The sequence below is a fragment of the Dufourea novaeangliae genome, unplaced genomic scaffold (assembly GCF_001272555.1).
Source record: "Dufourea novaeangliae isolate 0120121106 unplaced genomic scaffold, ASM127255v1 scaffold30, whole genome shotgun sequence".
Lineage (NCBI taxonomy): Eukaryota > Metazoa > Arthropoda > Insecta > Hymenoptera > Halictidae > Dufourea > Dufourea novaeangliae.
In genome coordinates, this window is record NW_015373906.1 from 675,780 (window position 1) to 694,861 (window position 19,082).

The 19,082-nt window shown below is 47.2% G+C and overlaps 1 protein-coding gene across 1 annotated transcript; it reads right to left on the minus strand.

Annotated features, from left to right (window-relative positions):
- Window positions 1-505: 505 nt before the first annotated feature.
- Window positions 506-2,020, minus strand: LOC107193819 (mediator of RNA polymerase II transcription subunit 15-like). Its single transcript, XM_015583329.1, has one exon. The coding sequence runs from the start codon at window positions 2,006-2,008 to the stop codon at window positions 638-640; it is 1,371 nt and encodes a 456-aa protein (XP_015438815.1). The 5' UTR covers window positions 2,009-2,020; the 3' UTR covers window positions 506-637.
- Window positions 2,021-19,082: the final 17,062 nt, after the last annotated feature.

The following is a 19,082-nucleotide window of genomic DNA, read 5'->3' on the forward strand; positions in this document are numbered from 1 at the left end:
CTACGTCACAAGAACATGTAACGATGATGAACCCAGGATCGCGAGCTATCCGATTGAACGTAAGTCCAGCAAAACACCCGGCCAGGTGTATGGTACGCAACTATCTTATCTAACTTATCTGACTGATCTAGCTTGTCCGATCGGTGAGAAAAACTGTATGCACGATTTGTTACGCGCGATATTGACCGATACCAAGATGCACCCTGAACCAATACTGCAAAGTCGGTGGTAGTCGCTCAAAGAAACTGTACACATGCTCCCAAGATCTCTAGAAAAAGATCGCGTGACTACTATGCACCCTACTACCAACTAACCATCACACTTGGAACGTTCGCGCAGTCATTCCGGTTCCAGTTAACGGTAGTCTTTCCTGGTCTATCTATCTTCTGTCTACTTCGAGAAATCGTTGTTGTAGTTGTTGCTGCTGTTGTCATCGTCATCGTCATCGTCATCGTCATCGTCGTCGTCGTCGTCGTCGTCGTCGTCGTCGTCGTCGCCGCCGGTATCGTGTCCTACGTAGCTCAGGGGTTTTTGGATCTGTCCGAGGATCACAAAGAGGGTCGCGCACGGCGCGAGCAGGAAAAACGGTTCTTCGCTTGTCCACCCGATGGCGAAGAAAAGGACGTTCTGTCTGGTCTCACGGTCCGTTGACGGTGCCGCTCACGGGCATCGAGTGAGCTGTGACCAAACTCTCCGCTCCTGGCTTTCCAAGACGAAGTATCGACTGAAGGGAGGCTACTTCGGAAGCTAGACGGTCGAGCCTCGATTTGACCTCCCTCTCACTCTCGGGAACAGCGGACACTGTCGGACCAGTCCATTCGGCACCCAAAGATATACCAGAGTCACGTTCGTCACTGGACCCTTCGTTGTCCCATGGCGGTGACGCCCTTGGCCCGGGTTCCTGTTTGATACCCTGAAGCGCCAACAGTGCACTAGCTGCATCCTTGTCACCGATGCGGGACTTGTGCCTCAGCTTGTGAGGCAGACTGTTGTTAGCTGCTAGATTCTGCGAGCTGACCACCATCTGGGGACCCTCGTCTCCGCTTCCGGAAGATAATTCGAAGGGCGATTGGGCTCGTCTACCACGGGACAGGTTCAATGCACTTGTCGTGTCTAGGTGCATCGCTGGATGAGGATAAGGGTATTGGAAACTCTCGGTTTCAGGATAAGCTGTCGTTTCTGGCACGTATAGCTGTGCAGGCGACCTCGGTGATCTGGCTCCACTGACCGGTTGATGGATTACCGATGTGTGGACTGGACTGGGTGTCCTGGCGTAGAGAAGAGCCGCCGAGGCTGGTAGTTTTGCTCTTTTAACGCTGATTGGAGGATCGGATGGTAAAGCTGCCAGCACGTGCTCCGTGTTGATCACCGATTCGCCGCAGATACCGAATTTGTCTCTGATCGCCTCCAGCTGCGCCTTCAGAATGTGATTCTCCTTGCTGAGCTCCATCACTCGCTGCTCAAGGACCATGTCGTTGAAACGCCTCTTTTCGCGGGACCGCTTGGCTGCTTCGTTGTTGCGCCGCCTACGGTCCCAGTAGCTGTCGTCCTTCTTGTTGTCCGGGATGAACTCCCGTTGCTTGCGCTGAGAAAATAGCTCTTTTCTGATGTCGAAGTTCGGGGGAAAATTTTCGGGATGTATCACCTGTTGGGCGTCATGGTGATGAAGCTGTTGCTGCTGCTGCTGCTGCTGCTGCTGCTGCTGCTGCTGCTGCTGCGTCTGTGGCTGCTGGGGTTGGTGGTGATGGTGATGGTGCTGGGGCTGTTGCTGCTGCGGCGGCATAGGCTGTTGGGGCTGATGTTGATGTTGCTGTTGTTGCATGGATGGAGGGCCCGCATGGTGCCCGGGGTGCGTCAACGGCGGCATAGGGCCATGGGCCTCATGGCCGCCGTGGGCACCGTGACCGGCATGCGCCATGGAGTGGGTGGCCGGCATGTTGCTGTTCAAACACGCGGTCTCACCATTGATGGGCGATCCACTCTGACGGGCGACAAGTTCTGCCACCATAATTTGTCTTCTTAGTACATCTGCGGACAAAACGAGACAGAATTACAACAGAGAAATGACAATTTGCATACGATCTGGTATGTTATCGAATGAACCAAACTAATCTGGCGGAATTAATGGAATCCTGTATTATCCGTCAGTCGGTTACAGTGACAGATACTAGAGAGAACGACTCTCGAATCAACGGGACGAGTTTATTAACAGCGGTGACGAACCACACACCGCGTGCCAAACGATTACGATGACAACGATACTGGGGAGCTTAGCGACACACGTTCAGTTAAGTCACGAATCACGTGAATAGATCAGACACTATATGTGTATTTGCATTAACAACTGTTTGTTTGGGATGATCGTTTCATGTTTGCCGTTTCTTTTGATAGTAACGACCAATTGATAACGCTAGGAATGGAGAATACGGAGTAAATATGGTCAACCCCGCATTGTAAACGTATAACGTTTCCCATTAGGGTCAGAAGTCCTTCAAACTTTTAAATGGTACATTTATTAATCCAAAGTCACATGAAGTACGTTCTAGTAAACTCATTTGCGATACCAGCCACGAACGAAACGCAGTCCTTGTACGGCATGGTCACGCGACCGTCGAGTGACGGACCATTACAAAAGAAGGTCGAGCGATACGGAATCAGGAAGAAGGAAGAAAAGAGGCAGACTTGCGGCTGACCTCCTCAACTGCCTTTTTCTAGTGGACGATTACGCAGCGGGCTCAGATTACGATCTACAGTGATCACCAGTCGCGTATATACCTTCCTGAATTCAAACTAGAGAACCAACTTTGCGACGTGAGTCAATGCTATCATTCCATGTCCCTGACGCATGCGTAATAATTATAATATGGCCCATACCTCTGAAATGTAATCGAAACCGCTGTACGTTGTTAATTCGATGACGCATCCTTATGAAAACCGTGCGTCATACCTGATACAGGACGTCAAACAACGATAATCAGACATTCTTAGAACAATTGTTCATTCACCGGTCTAATTATCCTTGCTGCGTGCAAGCGATAAAAAGTGACTTGTAAGAATGGACCAATTAGGGCATCTGATTCCTACATAAAAAGTTTACACGCATTTACGAAGGTTGTCCTGCATCTGTATTTGTATTCTAAAAAATTTCAAGATCATCCTAGACGGGGCAACAATAGATCCAAGGAGTTGAGATTTATAAGCTTTCGTAACCGTTATACCTGAGAGTGGCACCGATGGCCAAAAGTGAAGAATTACGAGAGATCGACGTGCCCGCAATGCCAACACTTGCTCGACCAACAGCCAGAGAAGTCGCAAAATAGCCTTGGGTAAGGTCGCGCTCAACAAGGTTGAGGGTGTCACCGAACCCAACGGCGTTGCCAGTTGAATCGTCAATAAACATTTATCAAGCAAATAAATAATAAAGTATTTCAACTAGACGACTTTCGAATCTAAACACCTAACGTCCCGTGCCCACAAAGCTTCAACCAATGAGTTAAGCAAGTACTCACAAGGTGGCGTGACTGATAGAAATAACCTATACAATTGGGGGCCTCTCTAAACTCTCCGAAGAAGCCTACAGATTGCGCTTACGCGCTGTAAAGAATCATAAGTCATAAGATTCCCACCACAGAACCGTTGCCCAAAGTTGTCCAATCTAATCGTGTCGCATTGATGTTTCCCCAAAGGGTCAACGACCGGTGCATGGGTGAATTTAAAGAAATAAGTTATGGTTCTTCCGATTCCTCGATCAGCAAGGTAAATGTACAGTATGCGCGGTTCGACGTCGTGACAGATGGTCAGTGCAAAGTGACCTAACTATCGCGAAGACTTGTTGTCAGCGCGATATCGGCGTTGTAAAAATGAAAGACGCGTGTGGTTCCGGGCACGCGGTACTATTATGTAAGTTAGTACTCACTCGTGTAAGCATTTCCGCAAATCCGTACTGTGCTCGGTTCTCGTTACGTGTTAATTGCCAGTGATAAACGTTGGGAACGATAACGCTCGATACAGCAAGCAACTTTGTTTCGATCTAAGAGGAAAAAATGACTCGTGACTTCCACGATAATGGTTAACCTGATGATAATTCATAGCAAGTCGTTGAATTATCTAGGATTTATCTGTTAATTAAGTAATAAGTTCTCGTATATTCGAGAAATACATAATTTCTATTTGTATTCATTGGTTAAGAAACTATGAAAACGTGCGAACATTAATCCGAGGCGTGAGGTGCGGTTACATAAGGAAACACGTGCGTCCCCGCGAAATGCGACACACGCTGCATCATTGCTATCTGCCGTTCACGTACCGTATTATGAAAATATTTGTTTATCCAACCTTCGGCATCTGTAATACGAAAATGGCGGGAATGTATGTACGTTGCACGGAAACGTACATGTTTTTCTTTCCTTGAAAGAACGATAATAGCGCATTGAGTAGACTCTCAAGTGAACACTGATTAGAAAGTCAAAGTTATGTGATTATCGGAGTAAGGGTGTTAATCGTTTTCAGAATGAAATAAGGACGTAATAGTAGAAATACTAATCGTTGGAAAAGATTCAAGTGTACTCATGTCGCCACCTATAATCTCACGCGTAAAATTTTCGATATCGCAGGAAAGTTTCGATATCGTTGAAAAGTTTCGAGAATCGAAATTAAACTTCGAGAATCGGAGGCACAATTGCCCTTGAGGTAGTAACGGTCAACGGTCGGGACTGTCGGGAGTGCTCATCCTGCTTGTGCGAAAACTTGGAAAAAAAGTCGCTTATTGCATAAAATGTATTCAAATTGTTCGTAATTCGAGTATGTGAATCACGATTGTGTGAAATTCGTTTAGTACCGCGTATATTTAGTGCGTAGTGCAGAAGAAATCTGTGACGAAGGGACATATACTCCGCGTCCTCCATCAAACCTCTACAAATAGGTATGTACTGCATGTTTTTCCCAATTATTCACGTTTCCTGTTCCGATTTGGTGAATTCTCTCCAAGCGAATGTATATTTTGAAATTTGTCAACGTGCCACAATTTCTTGTCATACCTACTCAAACTATTATAAAATACTTCGAAAAGACGACTAATTCAAATAACAATAAATGTTAGTCAAACCTAAGAAATTCTCTTCAACATTAAAAGATTTATTCTTGTATTTTAAAATTTGTCTTGAATATTTGTTACGTTCTAAAGGTATAAATTGAAAAAAGGGGGGAAATTCGAATAACGTTTAGCGCCACCTGAACTGAAAGAACTCTACTAGAAATTCAAATAGCATTTTATTAATCTGTCGTTATTTAATAGAGATTTTATTTTCATTTAGAAATGACTTATTATTTTTGTATATTAACAACGGTAAGTCGAATTTAACATCGATTTCCTCTATACGTAACAAAAAATACAAACCGAGTAACAAGGGTGTCGAACTTATACGCGTAAGAGCGGGACAGAGCTCATGTGGGAAAAGTGGAAAGAGGGAGAGAGAGAAGCCGTAAGAGCGAGTTCGTGAATTAACCGGTGAAGCACGCGAACCGAGTGTTACGTAAGGATCTCGTTGCATTGTATGCGCGTGCGTTTCAACGGTCCACGTGCTATACGCGCTTGTTTAAAGCGAATGTCAGCAGCTTACACCACGGTGAGAATCTCTTCTAATCACGTACTCCTAACCGAGCAACGTGCTATCGCAGTCTCGCGGACTCGCAGTTTTACGATCGGCCGAGGCTGCCGCATGTCCTTCCCTCTATCGATTATGTATCTTGCACCTTAATTTATCTCTGGTAAAACCGTGCGTCACGGGTTAGCCGGAAACTGTTTCATTGGTTGTTTCTCGGAAACGCAATTAGCATCGATATATACACATATCCTGATTCGTGAAAACGCCGCAACCAATTGCGGGAATTTCGCATTTCACATCGTGAACGAATTTTTGACATCGTTCAGCAGATTAACTGGAATATGTAGTATGTTTGAACAGCGAAAAGCGTTGTTACGAAGTTTGGATAGAACACCGTAGAAACGATTTAAATTTTCAATAATTTAGTTGAAAACTATCGTGTTGGTTTTCCATTTCTCTAATAGGTGGCGAAATGTCGCTTCTGCATATTTACCCTCAATGATATTTCAGCACGCAGAAAGCATTGTTACCGACCCTGCACAATGTATCTTTGTTACCATAAAAATTACAAGAAACGAAAAAGATGAATGGGGTTTCGAACTCCCCTATGTACATATGTATGTACCCGAAGGGTGAGGGGGGAGAGGGGGGAATCCGTTGCAACGCCGCGAACTCTCGAAATTGAGCAATCAGCTGGAATTTCAGTCGCGGGTTACGTACACGAGTTCGCGTGACTCATATCGTTCTGTACCGTGTTCTATCGATCCGATGATTTTTCCTAGAGCAGAAAACACGTCGCCCACGCGAAATGTTTGTCGTGACAACGAAACGCAGCACGCGGACGATTCATGCCAACCTACCTGTGTGTTACTTTACATAATTCTATTGAAACATCGATAACAGTGTCTTTCCGAAATTTTTAAATTTAGCCTACTTTCTTTTGCAGGATCCGGAAGAAACGTAATTCTTTCCCCTTGATCACGAGTAATCGACCGTTCCTTCTCCCATGGCTCCTACCTTCGAAGAACCCGAATCAGCCAGCGACACGTTCCCGGTGAGTCACATTTACCCATTACATATTTCTTCGCATGTACGATGCCTCACGGGAGCGTCGGGTATACATGTACGTATTATTCACCCGTTGGTGTACATGAAAATACACGTGGGCCCGAGGAGCGTACCAGGAACGTAGCGACGGAAGAGGTTGTCGCCCCTGTGTTCTGGTGAAACGCGAAATTTATCATGAGTATCAAAGGGAGGGAGGGATTCGGCGGCACGGCGTGGTGTAGCGTGCCGGCGAAAGGACGGAAAGACTTTACGGTCCATCGTAAACGCCAGTAACGATTCGTTAGCAGGTAATAGACGTCGGTGACGGACGGGGTGAGAGGGGGGGGGGGAGTTAACGCGAATTATCGAGCGAATAATTTTGCAACCTTAACGGGGGGCTACGACGGTTTCCTCGAACACGGTCGATAAGAATGGACGAAGCGAGAAACGCGCGGCCGTAAGTAATTATAAACGTGGTAAAACTGTGGCGAAACTGGCGGCGTGGCACGGTGAGTTCGGTTGCGCAAAACCCCGGGCATATACGCGAAGATTGTATCGACGCCACACACAGGGAGCAAGGATCGCGGCGCGCGGTGTAGCTTTCGTTTCGTGTCTCGGGGTCGATATTTCTCCATGGGGATAATAATAGCGGACCCTTGGCGCGCGCGTCACGCACACACAAAATAATTACATACGTAGCATTGGGCAAGCGTTGGGAATTGATCCGGCCGACCGCCGTAGTAGACTCGTAGACTGGCCTCTGCGTTGCGTTAAAACACCTCTCCCCACGTGATTCGTTCCTGGTACGATCTCACTCTTCCACGGAACAAAAACACACAACACACCATAGCAACACGTGTTTGATATATATGTATGTGTAATGTATATCGCGAAGAATTTAAAATTCACCGTCGTGAAACTTTTTCGGTACTTAGCAATTTGCTAAAGTGTTGATTACCCGCAAGAAGGACTTTACGCGATAATTTTCTGGAGCAATTACGACGAGTCTATAATATATGTATGTATATGTTATCTACACACAATTTAACAGCCTCGAAGACATTCCAGTTACCGTTCAGGATGTTACACCATCGATGAATAAACGAAACGATTTCCAACCCGTATATAATTTTACTCGTCACTCTTGCACCGAAACGTCGCGAGAGCCAAAATCCTCAGTGGCGATCGACGTTAGAATTGTAGCGATCGCGCGGACTGGTCGAATCGCACGCGGTTTCGGCTCCGTCAGCGCTATATGAGAAGTGTGGAGTCGCCGCGTGACGTAGCATGCAATCGGTTGCAGCACACACACATACAAACACACCACGCGTTTAGGCAGCGGACAAGGGAAATCACGTTTCGCCTTCTTTCCGCCAAAGAGCATCGCACGGACGGATACACACGCGTTGTTCGATCGTGTGCCGGCGAAAATAATGCCACCGTTGAGAATTCGCGACGCGCGGGATCCGATTCTTGGATTATGAATCGCAATTAAATCGATCCGCGTGCGTCACGTGCCGCGGGGTGTGTAGGGTGGGGACTCGTGTCGCTCGGTTGCGCAACGTGACACTAGCCCAGTGACTCGTGACGCAATTTAAATGACACAACACACACACGCACACACTGTTCGTAGGATCGGGAGAAGGGGTTATGCGCGCTGCGGTGTCTTTTTACGAGATCGGAATATCTGTGCGACGAATTTAAACACGATATATGAAACATCATAGAAGCCACCTTTCAAATATGTCATAATTTAAGTTTATACACATACCCTACGCTCTACACCATTTATCTGTGTTCCGGTTGGTTAACGGTCGATTATTCGTTGGAAAACCCGTAAATACGCTCAACTTCGTGTCATTATTAATATTCGCGATGAATTTTACGATGAATGGATTCTACGACGCAGTTCCGTTAATTTCCTGTGTTAACCCCCCCCGGTCCCTTTTCGCCGAAACGTTTTCTTTCCTAGTTTCAATCGTTACACGCGTACAAGACCCGTTTGTTTCAGAGACTATCGAAACCGATCAAGTTCTCGAACATAGTAAACGAGTGCACAGACTAAGATAACGCTATAAATAGAGTTATCAATCGACCGAGAAACGAAATCCCAACTACGGCTACGTGTATGTGTTGTGTGTTTTTTTTTCCGTGAAAATTTTCAACGACGTACGCTTTCCATCCGTTTATCGGCCTCCGATCGTTCGGGGCGAATCTAGTTACGGTGACGCGACACGGGCAATCACGGTTACATAGGTGACTATGTAATTCCTCCGAAGCGGAGAAAAAAAGATTATGCGAGCCGGTGACACGGGTCTCGTAGTCACGCTTGCACATGTGTAGCGTGGTGTAGCGTGTAACACGATTGCGCAATGGCAACGGGCCGAGCACGTGGCTCGTCGTAGTCGTCGACATCGGTCTCTCGTTTCCGTTCTGAACAAGCTCTCGCTCTGCTGTAGTTTCTTTTTTCCTGGAACGAAAGCAACAGCAGCAGTAGCAGAACACGAGAAGGAAATTTTCTCCAACGAGCGGAGAGATGAACTGAACCTTCCATTTGGGTAATGGACGGATATATCGCGGAACGATGTAGATACAGGGCCATTATTCTCGTGGGTGATTCATCCGTTGAACAATTTTTTCGGAATCAACGAAGCACACGATTTCCAAGTTCGTCGCGAAACGGGTTCCCGGCGTTTCCCTGTTTCTTTTTTTGTATGAAATACGCGAGGAATCAAAAGGCAGAGAGGCAGAGAGAAAGAGAGAGAGAAACGGGGAACCGGATAATTTAAACGATCCGGGGCAATCATGGGAATTTACGAGGCGCCTAAATGGCGATGCCGTCTTTGTTCACCCCTAATAATCCTTGATAGACGACGACGGTGGGAACTGTAAATCGTTACGTGGACGCGCAACCGATTCCCCGGCGTTGACCGGACGCCAGGTCCGCGAGGGCATTTGTTTTTCCACCGACGCCAGGCGGTTTCGGGGAATGCAATGAACGCGCGCATGGGCCAACGCGGACGCGGCGTCGCGGCTTCGTAGAAATTTATTCCCCGCGATATTTCAACGTGTCGCGCCCACCGGATTAGTCTTCGACGAAGGCGTTACGCTTCAGGATCCTATAGCTGGTAATCGCAAATCATCGGCTACATTCGGATATTAAATCCCGCGCATCTTTCCCACAGCCGATCCGCGTGTAAAATGATACTAGGAGGGAATGAGAATAGGATGAGAATAGGAAGAGTTTACTTGCGGTAATAGGGCAGTCTAGTTGAATTTCGAGGTACGCACGCAGCGCAGACAGGCAAGCATCCATCTCATGTGAGCGCCCGCGTCTTTTTCTTCTGGTTGCTCCGAATTGTATCAACTCGGCCGCGTGACGCACGATTATGTAACAACAAAAGGCATGCCCCTCTCTCGGTAGTGGGCACGTTTATGCGCGCGTACCGAGTAGAGTAGAGTAAAGCTACGCGCCCCACCACAGTTTTCACCTTCCTCGTCGTGTTCCTACTCTATCCTCTTTCGTCTCCGCCCTCTCTTTCTCTCTCTCTTTATCGTCCGTTTCCCTCTTATCAGCGTCTTAAGGACACGACCGTTACCCGTGTCCCATTAGCCTGGAACTGGACACGCGAGTTATCGAATTCCTCGTGCATCAACGAGTGCACAGGAACATGTTTGTTCGATAATTTTTCTTTCTTCTTGATGATTCATAATATTCCACCTGAAGCGGCGGGGGCACACGTTGATCGTCTCTATTCGACGACGACTGGCTACGTAGATCGAACGTTCGTGGAATGCTTCGATGTACATACATATGTATCTCTCGCACGGTCTTCCGAGTCAAAGACCACGAATACGTACATATACACTGGTGTTGTGTAATCCACTACGGATTCATTTCATTCAAGTTTCGTTTATCTCTCGCGCGAATATTCTTCGTGTGTCCAGTCCCAGGAGAATTGGATATATATATATATATATATATATATATATATGCTCATGTCATCGAAATCACGAAAATTCCAAAGGTTTCTTCGATTACCTTGCGCAGCGGCAGCAGCACTTTTTTTTATCGTGTCGAACGAAACTATGGCGACACTGAAATATACACAGAGTTGGAATTCTTTTGCGAGCCGGTTTCACACGATCGTCGGGTACGAGAGGAGTTCCTCTCCCCTGTGGTGATATTCGTATCCAAACAGAATCAGGGAGCCAAGGGACGAGACCGGGAGAGAGTAGCGTTCCAAAAATGCAGGGATAGAACGCGCGCACGCGGGCCTGAAATAGTTGCCGAGAGTACGTCGAACTTTAAGTACTGTACATAAAGGCACGTGCACAATGCCAGGCCACTCGATACTCTCTCGCTCGGCCATGCGTGTTACGATTGCGGTCAGCGCTCACGTAACACACCCGAGCAGCACTGATACCGTTATCGGGCCGGCACAGGCATTTCGAACCGGTCTCCGATTTCGTTTCCCGCTCATTATGCAATTGGCCCCGCGATAACGCGACCGCCAACGGAAAAACAAAAAGAGGAACAGGACCGGGGCCGCGACCATTGTTCACGCCCTATTACCCTTCTATCTCCGCCCTCCGAAACGTGACACACACACGTGGACGCGTTCCATTTCGACACGACTCGATCACGTTTGAAGTATGCAAGTTAAGTGTCCTATAAATCTCTACATTCGTAAGTGTTGCCGTTAAGAAGAAGCTTTTAGAATGTTTTCTACTTGGGAGCAACAGAGACAGATGTTATTACACACACACACACACACACACACACACACACGATCAGCACGTAATTTGACGTAACAGGAACTCGAGAAATTATACAATACCGCGATAACTGGTCCAACGAACGCACACATGCCAAGCGTGACGAAACAGCAAAAAATAATTGAAAACGATGCGTTAAAGATACCGTTGTCCGAAGAAGAAGAAAAAAAGATTCACGAAAATCATCGAAAACAGTTAGCCGCGACTCACGCGTGCAAGAGGTGTACTCCCGGGAATCTAGAAGTAAATAATCACAAAGTCCAAGAGTTTAAAGAGCGATCGTGGAAGAGATTAACGAATCTTTTGATTTAGTTTTATAACTGAACGCGTACAGCTTGTACACGTACCTACGCTCCTTTCCTCGGGCTTCTTAAAGTAGTGTTCCCGGATCGCGATACGATTCTGGAATTTCCACGGTTTCTGTTCTGGCACTGGCTGGTAACGACCCTGATCTATTTCTTTATCTGGCGCCGCGGGCAGCGGTGGGGGTGGGAGGCCGCTAACCGTGCCGGTTATGATTATAAAAGTCGTTCCTCCGTGTAATTTTTTCTTGTTTCGTGATTATATTTCGACGTCCCATGAAACTCGGTTCGCGTTACTTACAACGCATCGATGTGACGGACAGCAAACCGATAAACTCTCGAGATTTCAGACTCAGGCTTAAGTATTTTTGTTTTCTCTCTAACGACCGACTGAATCGACGATCGATTTGGAGCGATAGTTTTCACTGTTATCGGAAAGCAACAGCGTGAATGATCGATGATAAAAAGAACGACAGGGAAACAATGGACTGGAGAGGTACAAAGGGTATTATTCGGAGCCGCGTCATCCTTGTAATCGTCGTTTATCTCTTTGCGAACGTTTCACCTCCTTCCACGTGAGCTTCGCGTGTCGTCTGCTACGATCCGCCGACACGTGACCTGAGCTAACGTGTCGGTGGCTCGCGCGAATACGTTTCCCCGCGGATGTCTCTTATGTAACGAACACGTGGAAAATTTATCTTTCTTTCTCCATCTATCCCTATCCCTCACTCTTTCCGGGAGGTGAAAAGAGTCTATTTTCAATTCAATTTAAACAACACGTTCGACCGATTTCATTGCCGGAACAAACGACGCCTCGTGAACGGAGTAAGAGAGTCTGCTTTAACATACGAACAAACTGATCGCTCTATTCGTTCGTACTTTCAGTTCGTGAAAATTGAATTGAATTGAATTGAATTGAATCGAATCGTTGTGAACGAATTCGAAACGGTAAGAGATCCGCGGAATCAGAGATACAGGGGAAAGCGCTGATATACACACATAGGTCTCGTGTGGGCGGTTTTGGCTGATAAACAATGCGGGAGACCCCGGCTTAAGAAATAATGCCGCGGTGCGTGATGCAACCGGTTGGTGCACAGCGGTATAGAAATGCTCGCGCAATTCGCGCGAGCCTGCGCTGCTGCTGGCCGCCCCTTCTGTTCCGAGCTCTGTTCTCCCCCCTCCCCTTTTCCCTCCGCCACGTGACTCCTACACGTGCACAAGAGCTCTGTCTTACGCCGGAGACCGTTCACCTTCGTTGCATAATACTCACGGGAAAAGGTCATCGCGAACAACGGAGCCTGATATTTCCTAATATGATTGATAAACAACCCGATCACGCTGATCGGTGGAACTCTGTATAACCCGTCTCACGACATTGCGCCTTCGAGAAATGCATGCTGATTATCGGTGGACTTTTTCCCCTTTTGCAATACTCACCCCGATGATTCTTCGTGGAAAGATGTATCATCACCGTTAATTGCGTGTGTGAAGATTCGGTCCTCGGACAACGAGGACAATTATCGAGGCGCAGGTAGTACAGGGCTCGTGGGTACGTCGTTGATTAAAAAAATTATGAATTATATACAGTGGACAAACTTTTTAAGTTGACAACACACATTACACACAAGAGTGAGAAAAGAAAAGATTCGTTGCCGGTTGTGTGCACGCGCGCCACTGTTACTGCACTCGAGCGGCCACGCACACGCGAATATAATAGCCGGGCGCGTCACGCATTTCCGCGGAGCACGGTAGATACCGCTAATCCCCGCTGTCGACTGATGTGACACCGAACAATCGAGAGATCGAGATAACCGGGCGCAACAATGCAAGAACCAAACACAACACACCCCTACCCCTTCCTCTTCCCCTTGGTGGAGTTGACCTTATCGGTACGTTCCAATATTCCGGCGTCGCAATATGTTCCGGTTTACCGCAGGCCGTTTCGTTTCCACCACACAGCAAGACACGCGGCGGATTAATGCAACGACTTTCCCCACCACGGGGGCTGAGTCATCTGGGTCGCAACATTTTTCTTTTCCTTACTGAAAATTCGGTTTAGTCTCGATGTATATACTATATAATATCTAGAATCGTGAAAAACAGATGAATATCGATCGAAACACGCCACCCTCCTCCTTCCCCACTTTAATATTTAGGAGTTTGCATTAATATATGCAGGTTTAAAGTATATACCACTGATTTGGTAATGCGATATTTCTCTTGACGCGTTACCGGTCAACGGTCAAAGTTCAATTTCCTCGAGGAACTATGGGGAACGAGAAGGTGTGCATCGCGACACTGATTACACGCGTGTCACTCCGCGCTCGAAGCCCACGGTTTTAACGGGACCCCGGCTTCTACACCGCGAAAGCTAGAACCTATCTTGGTACAAACACGTGCGTGCCCTTCGCTCAAAGTCCGTGAAGTTTATTGCATACAAACACACACATACGCACGCACGCACGCACGGTTTACGCTACGCCACAAAGTTGAGTGTGTACTGCAAATTAGGCCGTGGCCCACTTCGGCCACGATAGAGAGAAGGTGGCGGTCGAAGGTAGGAGAGTGGGACCGACGACGATGGACGGGGGAGTAACAAAGCACTTACGAGAGAGGGAGAGAGGGTCGCGCCGCCGGCGGGAGTTTCCCAGGTTCCAAGTCTTGTGGACTTGACTGTCTTGTTCGACGCCGCGGACCACGTGGAACCGCAGGGGGATGCGATCGATATTTTTCGTTATAAACAGAAAAGAGAAACTTTCTCGAAAAGAATGCCTTTCGGGTGACTATAATCGGTGGCTGCACATCACTTTAAGGTCCCCCCGAATTTCGAACAATATCTAAACATATATTCATTTTTACTCGCAATTCTTATTTTTCTTCCGACTGAATTGAAGATTAATTCCTCGGTTTTTCTTTGTCGTCTGCGGTTTAAAGATTTTTCCGCGATCGAGAAACGACATCGTCTTGGGTACGTTTCGTGCGCGCAACGGAGATAAGGATCAGAGTCCTCTTCGCTTCGTCACCAATGACGCAACGACCGCTGCCGCGTTGCTCACGCGTTGCACGAGACTTTCGTAACGAGCGCGCGGAGGAGCCTTTTCTCGTCTCCCCGTTCGTTGCTCGCGAGCGGCTGCTAAAGTCACCGATCGAAAACACGCTCGTGGGCCCTCCTTCGTCCGTCACGATTTCTCGTATTTTTTTTTTATTCGCGGCTTGATCGACCTTCCAGAGAGATCGACGAGATAAGATTCAGCCTAAGATCGATAGGAACGAAAACAATGGTCGCGCGGGAGTTTATTGCGCTCTTCGACAGAATCCCCGTCACCCGATGTCTTAGTTCCGTCACCCGAATTTTCTCGTCAAGGTCGGGTCGCTGTCGACTCTGGTTTCACGGTCGTTTCGTAAATCACACGATTAGAATCGGTTCGAGACACGAAATTCACAATCGGTACGAATTTCGAGGAAGGATCGAGGAAATTTTTCTGGAATTTCCGAGTCTCAGATCGTAAAGATTCATGCGGTGCTAGAAGAATAATTTGATGTTATCGGTTTCTCGAAAGATATCGCCTAGACTCGTATCGGTACACATTGGAGCAGAAGCGACGTGTTTCTAATACACGTCAGAGTCGAATAACTATATTCGTAGCGGTATAGTAAAAATTTGCTGTTTGATTTCTTAACCACGCGTCCAGAGTAGGAACGGCGAAGATATCGACGATCGAGATCCACGATCACGGGTAGAGACATTTGAGTAAAGACCACTGGGGAATTTTGTTATTTCAGATGTCAAAGCATACATATCTGAGTTTCGATATTGACGTTCGTGACGGTAAAAGTTCACGGTCGACATTTTTTTTTTTTTTTTGTGAAAATCGATCCAAATCGTAATCGGCGAACGGTACATTCGTGCAAAGTTCACGAATTTTATTACCATTCCAAGAACACCAAAGTGTTCCTACCGGTAAAATCGACCCACCGTATTCTCCCCGGAACAACTATGTATGTATTCTGATTACTTTGAAATACGTTGCTTGAATCCCGGTACTCGAGCACGTACCGTCACGTTATTTCCGACGAACATCAGCCGCGCGGAGCTTTCGGTTCAAAGTCCTGACGCGTGACAAGTCCTCGACCAGATAACGGTCTATTCTACAAATTCTTACAAGGCCGTCTCGTAATCGTGAGTTCCCTCTTCCGTTCTGTAAAAACAACAACGATTCCAATCGCTGCCTCTTTTGCTTTCTCGTATCACTCGAGAAACCGTTCTCTCTATGTATCTGACAGCGAGAACCGACACGACGGGGGCTAAACATCGATGATCAATGGTACTTACCAATTTTGAAAGATTCTCTCGAGCACGGTCGACCGACGGAACAACGATCCACTTTGGCTCGTCGGTGTTGCACACGAAGATCGGAACAGACGGTGCGGCGCACACGTCGTTATTGGCAAACGGTCAAAATGTACGGTTTTCCCGCGGGATACACAGTAGGAGGTGTGTAGTTCACTGGCTGTGCGCAAGGTATCCCGTTCGTCGAACCAACGTAACGAGAGTCACCGTCATGCTAACGAGTGTATATAACACGGCGGCGCGGTGTCGTTACTCCCTCTTGGACGGGTAAATCCAGTGATATATGTCACACGCCGGTTTATTTGAATGTCACACTGAATTAATACGCCGGTTCGCGAAACGTAAAAGAAATATGTATAATAATAGGAATCGAGAAAAATAGTCCGTGAATAGTCTCAATGATCTATCCGTCGTCTATGATCTCTGTCCGTTATAATATAAATGGAGCACACGAAGATATCCGCGCGTCGTCGAAAATCACTGCGCGTTCGCGTTTATAGTTTCCCGCGGTGTGTAATTCGAATGAGAAATCCACCGGGACGATATCGTTTCACGGTCCCCTGTCGAAGAGACCCGGGGATTGAACTTGAACTTCTAGACGAGCAGGTGACAGTAACGCACGACTCTGTGTGTCAGTCCACTGCGGTTAAAGACGTATATAGAGGTTCGCGGGCAAATAGAGAGACCTACACGTCCGCTCGGTACAGTGTCGGGCTGCAAACTGACTGCACGCTAACCGAGACTCGCGACCGCCGTCTTGGCCCCAATGTCGTCTGGCTTCGAGTTTGATGCGAGAAGGCTGACGCGGTCATGTGTGTCAGTGTGTACGTGATCGCGTCTCTGTGGCCCCGCGATCGCTGGTGGTGGTGAGCGGGATTTTCATCGGGAGTGGGAGCAGTAGCTGGTCTACCCGATGGGGGAAGTTTATGCCTGGTTTATGCTCGGTTTATGTGATCTCCCCACCATCGTCTCCACCGTTCTGCGTCAGAGTGCGCCTCCACCCGATCGTTCCCCTACCGTGTGTCCCCACCATGCCTGGCTTGACTCCCCCACCGAACCGTCTATCGAGTAGTTGCACCGCTCGCGCCGCGATTAGATTGCGTTGCACGGCGACGCGGAGCGCCTCGTTCGTTGTGCGCTTTGACAACAGCGAATGCATTTCTCGTTTTTCTCCAAAGCTGTGTGTCGGTTCCGAGGGCCCGCGAGCATACGATGATAACAGACTCGTTTGAGATCTTTCGTTTGGTACACGATCGTTCCAATATATTCCGATATACATACATACATACGTAGATTCTTGCGCGTAATCCAATGTTTTCAATACATTTCTCTATGGTCTATAGTCTCTATAGAAATTATTCGAATTAGATTTAATCTTGCGAGAAACACCCGAGAATGGTTAAAGGTTTTTCTCTTCGTAACGCGCGTTTGGAAATATGAGAAACACTATCCCTATTCTTTTCCTCCCGTTTAGATGGGTCGTTTGATTTCATCGCTGGAATTGAATCACTTTTTTTTTTTTTTTCATTGTTGACTCGTTCCCACGGGAAAAAGTGATTTTCTTCTTTTTTTTTACGGAATAATGCGTAAGTTTCTCCTGGATCTAGGGATGAGAGGGTCACGGAGATATTGGATAGACCCGAATTCGTTCTTTCGGGTTGACGAAAAACAAAGAACGCGCGCGCGCGTGCGCCAATCGAGCGCCACTTGGACGAGAGTCAGTCGCAAGGACCCTCCACCTCCTGCTCCTTCTCTCTTTCTCCACCTCCGTCCTCTATAAACCGAATGCCAGACAACGAGGGCATCAGCCCCCATGAATCACCGACGGTCACCTTCACTTTTTATGCAAGTTTGTTCTCACCCGACCTCGGCCGGTTGAACGAATCCTCTCCCGCGGCACCCGACCTGGGAGGATCGATACGGAAATTTGCGTTGCGGCATAACCCGTAACGTCGCGATTACTCGTTTTACTGGAAATTAATCACGATCTGCGAAACGTGCACGCGCGCGCGCGCATCTTCTCATTTGAAATTGTAATTTGGGTAACCCTTTATTTCAAAATTATGAGATTGATACATGTGTTGAGTCTTGTTCTTTTAAAGTCGCAAATATCAATATTATACTAAACTTTTCTTTCTCTTTTTCCTTTTTTAATTTATTTTTGATAGGAATACTTGAATTTCTCAATTGAAAACGTGAAGATGTATTTCACATTACAGTGATATTACAGAGACTCTTGCCGATAAAAGTTACATATAAACCAGCGACAGAATTTGACGCACTTTTGAAGTGAGTGATCCACGAATGCAACACTGGACGTTAAAGGGTTAATTACCACCGATCCGTGGTATGTTTCTTATATTTTGTTTTACTAGAGAATTACGCAGCAGTATAATTATCCTATCGTAATTAAAAAAAAAAGAACGTACCAGATACCATGGCCGGTATCTTTTCTATAAAAGCTCCATTTGTTTTTGATTAAGTTCCTCGAAATCGCGTGTTATTATTTTGCAAATCATCGTTCATTGTCGTTCGATTTCACATACGTATGGAAGACGTTAGGGAGGATTACAATTTCGTTGTCGAAAATAACAATAAATCCCGTCCGTATGATAAATCACGCAGCGGCGCAGGCGTCTGCGGCGATCGCGGTATGTTGTATATGTATACGCGTTCTCGCTCCGGGGTCTCGCTTTTCAGCCGCGATTCGGCAATCTGATTTGCATAGATCGCATATGCATAATGATCGCGCGACGCGCTCTTATGGTGGGCGAATTTGGAATTTCAAGGACGCGGTCGTCGGGACGTGCACTGCCTCGGTGCCGTCGTTCGCCGCGTGCGTGTTCGCGTTGCAGTTGTTCCCATCGCGTCTCTCATTCTTCCTCGGCGATCACACCGACCGTGTGACCGTTCGATAAAAATAAAGTTCCTGACGATCGATTGGATCGACGCCAGTTCTCGCGTGCCCGCGTAATACGAATCCGTTTCCGTCGTCCAATT

What these genes read in the sequence shown, in the direction of transcription:
- LOC107193819 (XM_015583329.1), bottom strand. Translation starts at nt 2,008, where the DNA reads ATGGTGGCAGAACTTGTCGCCCGTCAGAGTGGATCGCCCATCAATGGT.